The 12,855-nt window shown below is 49.3% G+C and overlaps 1 protein-coding gene across 4 annotated transcripts in view; it reads right to left on the minus strand.

The window, feature by feature from the left end:
* The window catches only part of PIR (pirin), a 97,980-nt gene that overhangs the window by 69,570 nt on the left and 15,555 nt on the right, over window positions 1-12,855 (minus strand). For all 4 annotated transcript variants that reach the window (XM_058713461.1, XM_058713462.1, XM_058713460.1 and 1 more), the window contains exons 4-5: window positions 4,282-4,365; window positions 825-1,031 (exon numbers count right to left, since the gene is read on the minus strand). In XM_058713461.1, the coding sequence (XP_058569444.1) occupies window positions 825-1,031; window positions 4,282-4,365 (291 nt within the window). The remainder of the gene's footprint in view (window positions 1-824; window positions 1,032-4,281; window positions 4,366-12,855) is intronic.

Here is a 12,855-nt window from a genome sequence, read left to right on the forward strand (position 1 = left end):
AGTGGTGGCTCTGGCGTGCAGTTAATTAACACAGTATCTGCCACACCCTTTTCCTACCACAAGTGTGTCCAGAATCTTTAGCCTAAATTGATCTTATTTGATTGAAGGGGTGGGGCCCTAAACCTAAATATTATACAGTCTCAGTTGAGAAGAAGGTATAGGGCATGGCACGTTTGGGTTAAATAAATGTTACATTAAAAAAAAAAAAACCTTCCCATGATGCAGTAGTGTGTTTCCCTCACGAAGCTGGGCATAAGTGCTTTAAATAAATCTGTGGAGAGTGGAGTTTGTCTCTCAAAGGTCACAGACTTGCAGTACCGAAGAGCTATAAAACCCTACTAGAGGTGAAAGGCGAGAACTCGCACATGTGTTAAGATAGACCTTGAAAGCTTTTTATAAAGAAAAAAATGTAATTTTTTGAGAGAGCACAAGAAGGGGTGGGGCTGGGGGGGGGTGGGGGACAGAGGATCTGAAGCGGGCTCTGTACTGACAGCCGCAAGCCTGATGCGGGGCTCAAACTCACCAACCTCGAGATCATGACCTGAACTGAAGTCGGATGCTCAACCGGGCACCCCCAAAGTTGCTTTCTGACCAGATTTTTTCCATGAGCTTACTTTCTTGTAATTTCCCTCACTCTGTGGGTTTGCACGTGGCAAAAAACGTGTGGGTTCCCTTGGGTTGCACTTATTCTGACACCTGTGAAGCAAGCCCAGCCTGTGGGATGTGAACCGTGATCAACCCAGGGGGATGCGGTGACCCGGATGGGGCCGGCCTCCCGTCACCGCACACCTGAGCTTCCACAGACACGTGACAGCGCGGCTCACCTTTATTCCCAGGGCTTCTCCAGAAATGACAGCAACTGTCACGCCATCCTTACTGGGTTTAGGGATTTCTTTACTTTTCAGTTCCTGGTACTGAGGTTCCACCATCTTCTCCGAGCTTCTCAAATTAACCCACAGCTGTAGGCCGTGGGCTGGCTCCTCCGAGCAAGGCATCTCCGCGTGCAGAATGCCCCGGCCCGTGGTCATCCACTGCAAAGGGGAGACCCACAAGAAGGAAATGTCACCCGGCCTCTAAGGAGCCTGCGGGGGGGGGGGGGGGGCAGTTAGGTCATGGGGACGTCGCAAGGCACCTTACAGGTGCTGCTTTCGGAGTCCCTGGGCGTCGTGAGGAGTAACCAGGCGACAGCGACCATTGCTGAAGCCTTTTCCGGGATTCCAAAAGCTTCCCAACCTTCCTCACTTAAATTCAAAGCGTCAGCTCTGAAATTCACACAAATGGAAGAATCTTCTCTTTGGGATCCCCGAGTCTTCGACTGAGCTCTGGGATGGGGAGGAGCTGCAGGCAGAGGGCCCACCGGGGTGCACTCTGGGTAGACACACCTTAAGTGAAAAACAAGACCCCATCGGGCTGCGGGAGAGGCCAAGCGGCGCTGCGGTTACGGCGGAGGCCCCGGCCGGTCCGACACGGAGCGCCGGCACTGGGGGAGCCTGCACAATCGTCCCAAACCCAGAAGAGGCAAGCGGGCTTTGCTGTCCCCACGCCGGCAGACCGTGAGGGGGCCACCCTCCCTCCGGGGGAGAAGCGCCCGGGGAGAGGCGCTTCCTGCGGCTGAGGGCAGTGCCTGGCACGGGCTGCAGCTGGCAGCCGTCACGCCAGTGCTCGCGGCAGCGGGAGGCCACTCGCGTGGGCCCGCCGCCGCGTGCGTGGGGGCCGACGGCTGCGTGGGGGGGGGCGAGGGGGCCTGCCGCGACGCGCGGAGGCTCCCGGCATGCGCTGCGCCGCGGCAGGTGGCTCGCGGCTGCCCGCTCGGTTCCGGTCAGGGAGCCCTCGCGGCGTGGAGAGACGCCCGTCGCCTCCGCTGTCGTGCAGAGTCTTCGAGCGTTTGTCCGTTTCGTTTGTCCGTTTCTTTACTGAGAGCACGTCAGGGGCCAACCCGAGACGCCAACCTGGGCATCTGGGGATGAAGGGATGGAACGTGGCCGACAGGTTTCCTGCCTGTTTTAGCTTGCGTCCGGCCACAGAAATCCTGACAAAAGGCCTTAAGGCCAAGTATTTATTGGGGGGGGGGGGGGGGGTTGCTGCAGGAAGCACAGGTGACGTGGGAAACAGCGAGCTAGGCAGGAGAGAAGGGTGTGAATGAGCAGGGGACATCTGTGGGCACCTGGGGCTCGCCCCCACCGCGAGCGGGGCAGACGGGTGCACACAGGGGTAGGGGAGGCGAGCCGTCTACCCCCCAACTCCCGACCCTCTTGGACAACAGTTCCTCGGGGGGGTGTTTAATGCCCAGCACGCCCGGCTGCCGAGAAAGCCCTCAGGCAGAGCAGCGGCACGGGAGACGGGCGGCCACGCACACTCATGGGGACTGTTGCCACCTGGCCTCAGGCGGGCCAGACTGCGAGGACGCAGGCCGCCGACAGCGTCTTCCAGACGCCCACGGTGGGGGACAGAACTCCATACACAATCAAATAATCGCCGGCATATGCTTGCACTTGGGGCGCTGGGGGGCACGGCAGGTGTGTGTGAGAGCACGTGGAATGGCCTGCCTGTTCCAGGCAGCTCGCCGGAGGGTGCAAGCTTCAGGCCGAGACCCGGACAGGGAGTGAGAAGTGACCAGGGTTAGGGGGAGAGGGAGGTATTCCACACAAGGGGAACGGCAGGCAGAAAGGCTCTGAGGCAAGAAGGAGCAGGATCAGCCCCAACCTGCAAGCAGGCCGGGACACATCTAGATTGATTTCCATCTTCCATTTGAGAAGACCGATTAAACCTAGCCCAGGGGTCTGCAGACTACAGCGCAGGGGCCAAACCCAGCGGGCCACTTGGTTCTGTACGTTCAGTTTTCCTGGCGCACAGACGTGCCTGCTCACGGACGTGCTGCCTGTCTGCTTTTGTGCCGTGAAGGCAGAGTTGAGCTGCCGCACGTCGGGCACTATGACCACAAAGCCTAAAACATGGCCACCTGGTCATCAGAGAAAGCAGCTGCTGCCCCCCGCTCTAAGGCAGTGAGGGAGATCTCCGTGCCCTTCCGTGCCGCACGGCTTCCATCTGACGGCAGCCGGTGCTGGTCCTCAGGGATGTGTCTTCCCGTTTGCTTTCCTGTTTCGTTTATAGCTCAGCTCTCCATATTTTCGATCTACTTTTCGCACCTTCTTCATCCTTTTTTAGGCACAACCTAGTTTGGCAGCAACTTTCTTAATATGGCCCACCTATCGGATTTGGAGGGGGGGAGAACAGATTTCCCTCTTTCTTTTTTATTTATTTTGAGAGAGCGCAAGAGAGCGAGCACAGGCACATGCAGAGGAGGGGCAGAGAGAGAGTTCCGAACAGGCTCCACGCTGTCAGCACAGAGCCTGGTGTGGGCTCGATCTCACGAACCATGAGATCATGACCTGAGCTGAAATCAAGAGTCAGACACTTAACTGACTGAGCCACCGAGGCACCCCCAGATTCCTCTTTTCAACCTCACCATTTACTAGCTCTGATGCCATGGGCATCTTTTTTTTTAACACCAGTAAATCCCCACTCTCTCATTTTAAAAAGGAGGTAAAAAGAATACTTACCTTAGATTATGTGTATGAAACTGCTTTCAATTTCATGTTCATGAAACACCACGATGCAAATATCTGCAGTTATCACTCCACGAGATATGTAAATAACCCCAGAAAGTTCCTGACACAGAGTTCAGACTTACAAACCCAGCAAAGAACACCCAAGCATTCCCTGGAGATTGAAACGTGTCTCAAACAAGCCCAGGATGGCGGCAAGGTTTGGGCCATCGTCTTAAGTGACACCACCGACCCCTGCGAACAAGTTGGCAGATAAACAGTGCAATGTTGCAAATGCAGCAGAAAGGTCTAAAAAGATGACAACTGAAACTGGTATGCTGACTTTGGCAATGCGGACGTCATGCATGACCACTGTCTGAACAGCTTCGGCAGGGGTCTGGGTGCAGGTTGTGAGGCCAGCACTGATTTCAGTGAGTGAAGGATAAAATGGATGAGGAGGTTAAGATAATCATTCTTGATTATGCTTTGGAGAAACTTAAGAGAAGGACTAGTTAGGAGCTAAAAAGTGATTGAGGGGGGTCAAGGAAAGCTTGAGAGAAGAATACAAGACACCCGTGCAGGTTTCTAGGCTAAGTGGAAGGATCCACAGAAAGGAAGAGGTCAAAAATACACAAGAGACGGGGAAGAAAGCATGAATGTACTAGAAGTGGGTGAGACGAAGCATGTACACCCACAGATGATTAAACCACCAGCAGTTCCATGTCCTTGGCCATACCTGCAGGTCTCCTGGGTTCATCTGACCAACATGTCCACAGAAGTCTTCATGGGCCATGCTGCCCCCTTCCAGGAGGTAAGATACCTTTGAGAAAACAAGCAGAAGAAAAAGTAGGTGTTTGGCCAGCTGTGAAGAACTGTTCACTTTTTCCACAGAAAATGTGGTGAGGAAAGTGTGAGGAGCAACGAAGACAGTAGGGCAAGCTGAGGGAACGAATCTCAGTGAAAGGGCCGTGCTAGCCCATACGACGCCTTTGAGAGAGGGGGGAGGGAGGGAGAAAGGGAGAGAGAATCCCGAGCAGGCTCCACACTGTCGGTGCAGAGCCCGACACCAGGCTCGATCTCACGGTTTGTGAGATCACGGCCTGAGCCGAAATCAAGAGTTGGACGCTTAACTGACCGAGCCACCCAGGTGCCCCAAATTCATATACGTTAAAGTCAACTTTTCTAGGGGCATGTCCATGCTAAGAACGGAAAGAAATTCTGTATTGTTCAACAGAGTAGCCATTAGCCACTAGCCACGTGTGGCCGTTGAAATTTAAATCAATTAAAGTGAACGAAAATTAAAAATTCATGGGCCGCCTGGGTGGCTCAGTCGGTTGAGTGTCAGACCTCGGCTCAGGTCACGATCTCACAGTTCGTGAGTTCGAGCCCCGTGTCGGGCTCTGTGCTGACAGCTCGGGGCCTACAGCCTGCTTCCGATTCTGTGTCTCCCTCTCGCTCTGCTCCTTCCCTGCTCACACACTGTTTCTCTCAAAAATAAATACAGATGAAACAAAAATTAAAAAAAAAAATTCAGCTCCTCAGTTGTACTAGCCACACTTCAAGGCCAAATCCCTGCCTCTCCCCTTCGTTTTTGGTAATCAGCCTGCCCACAGAAAGCAAGTGCCTCTGGGAGGGGCCAGCCCCCATGGCAGTGGCCTTCAGGGGTCCAGCACAGCCAGTGAGATCTGAATAAAGTCTGCCTAAGTTTTGCATACAGTATTTGGAAGCCCAGCTGCATGTAGAGAGAAGCCACACTCTCCAATATCAGCTATCTCGGAAACAAAGTGGTTTTCGTGCGTCTGCCACCTTTCTCTTTCATCTTCTCAAATGGCTCAGAATTCATGCTGGGAAAACAGGCCATCGTTTATTAGCCTCCTCATACCCCAAACTAAGGGCAATTAAAGACCTGATACTGTGAAGCTGTTGAAATCTTATAGTGTAGCCTTACAATAAACCCCCTTCTTCTGGAACCAGCTTCGTTGGACGCCACTTCCTGAAACTAAAGACTTATTGGGCACTCAACGACAATAGAAATCAGGGCTGGTTGACATGAGGACTCTCCACATGTCATCCTGCCGAGCGATGACAATGAGGTACACTGCATACAGAATGGCCTCAGCAGGTGACAGGCAGATGGCTACAGAAATTGGAGGTTCTAGGTTGTGATGGTCAACGTGACTGGGCTAAGAGACGCCCAGATACATAGTAAAATATCACTTCTGGGTGCATCTGTGAAGGTGTTTCTGGAAGAGATTAGCATGGGAATTGGTAGCCCGAGTGAGGAACATTGCCGTCCCCAGTGTGGGTGGGCGTCATCCAATTTGCTGGGGGCCCAAAGAGAACAAAAGAAGGGTGAATTCTTCTTCTCTCTTCTTCAGCTGGAACATCCGTCTTCTGTCCTCAGACATCAGAGCTCCTGCTTCTTGGCCTTGGGACTCTGAGACTTCACGCCAGCAGCAACCCCTGTCCCATCTGCCATTCCCCTGTTCCCCGCCCCGGGCCCTGCCCCCAGTTCTCAGACTTGGGCCTCAGACTAAATTATACTACCAGCTTTCCTAGCTCTCCAGTTTGCAGAGGGCAGATTATGAGACTTCTCCACCTGCATAACCGCGTGAGCCAGCTCCTATAATAAACCCCCTCTTGTATATCTCTATACATCCTAGTGGTTTCTCTGGAGAACCCTGACTAGATTCCTACTCTCAAACCCCCACAGGGCAACTTGCTATACTAAATGGCAACAGTGCAACATTGGCACGGGACGAGAAGAGGCCCATTTGCATGGAGAATTTATATGATGACAGCAATTCCAAATCAGGGGAGCAGGGGCGCATTTTTCAATAAACAGTATTGGAACAAAGGACTGACCATATGAGAAAAGAGAGTAAGCCCCGCCCCCACATATGGAAACATGTTCCAAATGGACAAAGATTTAAATGTTAAAAATAGGCTTCTGAGATTTAAATCTAAGGAGACAACAAGAATACAAAATGTCAGCACAAACCTATCTTTGGAACGTTTATTATAATAGCAAAAAGACAGGAAAACATTCTGCAACTGTTAAAAAGTGATGGAGATGTCTATTCACCGACACAGAAAAATGAGATACTATTTAATCAAAACAAGTAGGTTACTGAACAGGTATTTTACTTAAAGGGTCACATGCAATGATGAGTTTAAATGGGTTCATTTAAATAAAATCGTACCCCATCATGTTAGGACGCACCTGGAGATGCCCGGATGAACACACCAAAACATGGACAGAGGTCATCTCCAGATGGTGGAATTGCAAACACATTTTATTATCCCCTTCCCACTTTCCTGACAGTTTGGGTTTTCCACAATGAGTCGTTTACTTTTTTATAATGGAAAACACTTTTTTATTTTACGAAAATATAAAGATATTACCACTGATCAGTGAACAAAAAGAAGTGATATGCTTTATTCTGCAGAGAAGCTGGTGACTATTTGTTCCCTCTTTGGGCGAACCGGGGCTGGCCAAGAAGGCAGTGAGACAGAAGGGAAAACAGAGAATCAGAAGAATAGCGCCATCCTATGGAAGAGAACAATGTAGCTAGTTCTGACTTTCATATGTTACCCCGCAGAAAAGACCTGGGACTCCTATAGAGGCCAAAACAGGAATGAAGGACTTAGGACCTCATACAAAGCTTAAACATTAACAAAGGGAGGGGTGCCTGGGTGGCTCACTCAGTTAAGCGTCAGACTTCAGCTCAGGCCACGATCTCAGGTCATGAGTTTGAGAGCCCCACATGGGGCTCTCTGCTGTCACCACGGAGCCTGCTTCAGATCCTCTATCCTGTCCCTCTCTCTGCCCCTCCCCTGCCTGTGCTCGCGCTCGCTCTGTCTCTCTGAAAAATAAACTTAAAAAAAGCATCGATGAAGAGAAATAAAAAGCTTCCAAATCTCAAACAACCAAACTAGAAGAAACAGTGTCTAGAATTGCTTTCCTTTTCCTGTTATGCATACATTTTTAATTAAAATAACTGCATAACAAAGGCAATTCTCATTCTGTTTGGCCTCAAGCTCTGGGTTCTCAAAGGAGTCTCTTTCAAATCGTATTGTTTCCATCCCCAAAGATTTTTCAATTATACAAGCCTAGGGACTTTCAAGTTGTTAATCATCTAAAAATACGTCACGCAACTTTAAAAAGTAAATTGTAGTGAGCATGACTCATTTAAAGATGAAAATTTATGTGGACCCCAAGAGAGGGGTGTGTGTGTGTGTGTGTGTGTTGCAAGTTTTATTTTAGAAAGCGATGCCAACATTGTTTCTCAAAGACTGAGAAGGTGGTTATCCCCACCACCCACTTTACCCCATTCTCTGGTAATACAAAAGTAAACATCATTTCTCCCATTCTAAGTACTATAAAATCTGAATTAGAGAAGTCTGGTTAATGAGGCTTTACTGAGCCCATAATGCCTACCTTTTACTTCTTAAAGCAAAAAATCATACTTTTTGCCATTGGAAGGAAAGAAAAATCGGAAACCAAGGACCCTTTATTTATGATTATCTTTGATTTATTTCTTTGTCCTAAGTGCTGTAAATGCCACACTGAGATCTCAAGTTTAAATGAATTCCTGCGCGGGATTTTTCTAAACGCAAGCAGTGCTCTGAGAGTCGACACAATCCAGATGATTTTTTAGGACGTCACATAATCGCAAACACCTGGGGAACGGCCGTGGGTGGCTGACGGAATTGGGCGCGTTATGTTTAAACTCAAGAGTTGCGTGTGTCTAATTAAGAAATCTGTAATCAGAGACAGGTGTTTTCTGCAAGAGGGTCCATGCTGCCTGATCCGGCTCCTTCCTTTCCTCCTTCGTCCTTTCCTCCTTCTTCGTCCTCCACTTTCCATGGGTCTTCACCGAACACCTCTGCTTCCTCGTCGGTTCTTACCTCTTCATGTGTTTGTATATTTGGAAGGAGAGAAACACAAAGCCAAAGCAGGAACGAAAGAAAAGTGGCACTTGCGATGTGAAATTGAAGCGAGGTGTACCTCCAAGAGCTATAAATTAATCCTGCAGAATCACAGCACAAGATACCATAAAGTTTGTTGTTTCTTTCTGGTATTTAAGGAGGAGGAGTGTGCTGACCTCATCCAATGTTTCTAGATGGGAGACTTTTTCTTTAAAGCAAAAAGTTGACATTATAGGTAAAACTATGTTTTCTTTTAATTTCCATGTGCCCCAAATGGTGGCTGTTTTTCTATTGGTAGCTGAGTAGGAAAAAGAGAAAAACAAAACACAAACATGAATTGAGGTCATGGCTGTTGCCAGAGGCCAGCAAGGAACGTATTGCATAACAGAAGCGGCTAGTGGGTCTTCAAGGATTCTTCAAGGATAGAAACGGTAATGTTTGAATCCATGCAGTTAAAGACCCAAGTTATTTTACAAAAATGTTTTAATTAGTTGCGTAAATCACTGAGAAATCTCAAATATCACCGCACTAAATACGCTCATCCAATCCCGACCCCACACAAACACCTTGGTGCCAGAAGGCAGCTTGAACAAAAAAGGAAAAGATAACCAACATGGTTTTTGGGTATTTGGCCAAATATTTTAAAGGCTCTCCTGGGGCCTGCCTTGCCATTTCCTGCCACAACCCTGCCTGGGGGCCAATGATGGAGGCGGGGGGGGGGGGGGGGGGGGGAAGGGGGCGCTCTGGCCCTGAAGGCGTGGCCCAGCCTCTGGGAACCACTCAGGCTCCCCCGAGGGAGTCTCGGGTTTGTCACTTACTAGGTGTGAAATGTGGGGCAAGTCCTTTAACTTCAGGAGGCCCAGTTTCCTCAAGTACAATGTGGACAGAGGAGATGAGCTCACCAAGCGTGGTGAGTTCTCAACGAGGTAATGAGTGCAAAAGTGCCTGGCACATATCAAGTGTTCGGTTAAGTTCTAGAACTGGCACTCCTGCCACACTTCCACGGGCAGAGATCCCACTCGGGGGTCTTCCCTCTTGCTTCCTGGAATGTATTTCTCCCGATAGTCTCGTGGCTCGTTTCCTCCATTTGTTCAGGCCTCTGTTCAAACATCACTGCCTAAGAGGGGACACCCGCCACCAGCCCATCACATTGGTCGGTCTATTCTTTATCCTCTGCTGATTTGTTCCTTCTCCCTAGCTTCTTCCCAGAGGGACCCTACAATATAGAATTACTTAGTTGTTCATTGCCTTCCCTAAGAAAGGGTAACCTCCCTGCCATCTTGGCGGCAACAGACGTGTTGTGAGGTCTGACGGGAGTTGCAAAAACGGCCAGGACTGCCAGCTGTGAGGACTTCAGGCGAACTGGCCACCTCTGGCAAAGAAGAGGGTCTTTGCTGCTGTACGCAAAGATGACAACGGGCCTCGTGGTTCCTGGGTGAGGTGGAGAAGAGGTGGGGGGCGGGGCAGGGGACAGGCAGCCACAGGTTCCTGACAGGACATGCTCCCAGGGTCCTTCCTTGGTGTGGACGTGGGAGAGTTCCACCCAACAATGGCTAACTACAGCGAAAAGAACTGATTTAAAGGCAATTTTCCTTTTATATTTTTCTGTTGCTCCCATTCTCAAAAGTCTCCAAAATCCACTCATTTTCCTTTCCCTAGGAGTAAAATTTCTGACGCGCACATCCAGGTTCTTTAACAATCATTTCCTGAATCTAACTACTCAGGTGAGCTGAATTGCAGACTTCCTCAGAACCTTCCAGCTGCTTCTAGGACCCCAGGGCCAGGAATGCCCTTTCTCTTCAAACCCCACTCAGGATTCAACCTTTCGTGGAGTCTCTTCAGTCAAACTACCGCTGGCTCCTCGTGTAATCATCAGGCTAACACCACCTACATCTCTTAAAACTGTGGTCAAGCAGGGTGCCTGGGTGGCTCAGTTGGTTAAGTGTCCCACTTCCGCTCAGGTTACCATCTCATGGTTCGTGGGTTCGAGCCCGCATTGGGCTCTGTGCAGACAGCTCAGAGCCTGGAGCCTGCTTCGGATTCTGTGTCTCCCTCTCTCTCTCTGCCCCTCCCCCACTCACACTCTGTCTCTCTCTCACTCTCAAAAATAAATAAGCATTTAAAAAATTAAGAAGAAAAAACTGTGGTCAAGGTGTTCACGTCGTTCGTTTTACTTCCTGTGTCATATTGAAGGGGCCTCCAGGGAATGGTTTGCCGACTTCTATGATCACCCAAATTTCCCACATGCAAAAGCCTAGTGTCTGCAGCCGGGGCGAAAGTGGGTAGTTGGAAGTATTGCTGCTTAAGAGTGCCCTCTGCTGATCCTAACGATGTGTGCACACTTTGTCCTACCAGACCTCACCAGAACAGGGAGGGGGCTCTCTAACAGAGCCACTGAGAACCACGCATGTCTTCTAGCACGTGCATGGGGTCTCTGCTTCAGGACCGTGTGTCCCTGGGCAGGCTGCCATCTAGACGTCAAGGGACCAGCTGTGTTGTGGTGTAGAGGGAAGTTTTTGTGCTCACACGGTCTCTAGTCGAAAGCTGTCAAGACAGACAGCTAACAATGAAGGTTTGGCGCTCACAGAACTCTTGCCAAGTTAGGCTTAAGAGATGTACCTCTTGGTTTACTATTTTGTTAAGATTTCATTACGTTGAATTTAATTAAGCAGCTGACATCTTTTGTTGGGTGCATTACTCTTATTCTGATTCAATTCATTGCAAGGATTTAACTTCTCAAATTTTTGGCTAACGTGTTCATTGTGCTTGAGGTTTTTGGGCCACAGGTTCTGGACTTCAAGAAGCAATAAAACATTTTATAATAAGGGGGTCTGATATAGGGATGTCATTTTTTATCTTTTGTCTTTTTTAATTTTTTTTAATGTATATTTATTTTTGAGAGAGACACAGAGTGTGAGCAGGGGAGGGGCAGAGAGAGAGGGAGACACAGAATCCGAAGCAGGCTCCAGGCTCTGAGCTGTCAGCACAGAGCCCAACGCGGGGCTCGAACTCACAAACTGTGAGATCATGACCTGAGCCGAAGTCGGAAGCTTAACCGACTGAGCCACCCAGGCGCCCCTATGAGATCACGACCTGAGCCGAAGTCGGACGCTCAACCGACTGAGCCACCCAGGCGCCCCTATCTTTTGTCTTTTTAAATAAACTTTTCATTTGGGGGTAATTTTAAATCTCTCTCTCTCTTTTTTTTTTTTTTTTGCTTTCATTGCAGCTTGCACAAGGGAAAATGTCATCAGAAACTCATAAACAGGAAGTTAGAAATCCTCCAGAAGGAACATACTTCCCTACCTTCAGGGAGCCACCACTCTAGCAGGGGAAACACTACTAAAACATGCAGGTAAGAGAAGTGAGTACTAAAAAGAAGTACAATTAGTCCCCAAGGAAACACAGAGGATTCATTCTGATGAGCAAGAATCCGAAGGAATGGGGGCATCACTCATGGAGGAGGCAGCCCCCCAATGGTTTTAAAATGTCTCATTACTGGGGGAAAGCTGGGGTGGGTGGGTAAAAAGGTAGAGAAGGAGGAAAAGAATTTTGTGGGTTGTACTAAAAGGCCATGAGCAATGAAAGCAGGATTTTGTTAATTATCACATTATGACTAGATCATGAGTGGTCTTGTGGCTACAAGAAGTTAAATGATTGTCCTTAAACATGCAGGCAGTTAACCAACCTAATCCATTTCCTCATTGCACCGATGTTCAGAGAGAGAAGAGCATTACTTCGCACTTACAGCTGGGAGATTCGGATCCCTGAACCACGAAAGCATTGGGCCCCACAGGAACAGAAAGACCGTGAGGTGTCCACAGCTGGAGACCTGTGTCACAGGGGGTGTCATGGTGGCGTGGAAGACTGGACACATGTGGGCCCGGGATCAGATGGGCCTGCCCAATCCTGCCCTACGTGGGCTGTGTGACCTTGATGGGTCACCGCTTCCCTGAGCCTCTGTTTCCTCATCTGTAAAATGGGGGAGCTGACAATTCCCACTTTTCAGGATTGCTGTGAAGCTTACAAGTAATGTATAGAAGGCATGTGAAACTAGGGGTGCCTGGGTAGCTCAGTCGGTTAAGAAAGGCACGGGAAACTTCTCATAAAACTGGTAGCCGATGCGGCATGGCAAATTTCCTTTGGGTTTAGTCCTATAGGGTCAGGCATTTCAATTTAAGAGTGTCTACTGTCTACTGAGGCAGAACTCTGAAGCAGCTTTGCTAATAGTGAAGATTTTTGCGAGAAGCTTTTTGTCACGTCATGGCCTATGTTCGTTTACTCTGGACTTAATTTTAGTCTCACTTAAAAAGCGTTATTTGGCGACATAAAAGGACATTTAATGACTGGTTTACACTCTTTATCACACCCCCTCCTC

The sequence above is a fragment of the Neofelis nebulosa genome, chromosome X, assembly GCF_028018385.1.
Source record: "Neofelis nebulosa isolate mNeoNeb1 chromosome X, mNeoNeb1.pri, whole genome shotgun sequence".
NCBI classification, from domain to species: Eukaryota; Metazoa; Chordata; class Mammalia; order Carnivora; family Felidae; genus Neofelis; species Neofelis nebulosa.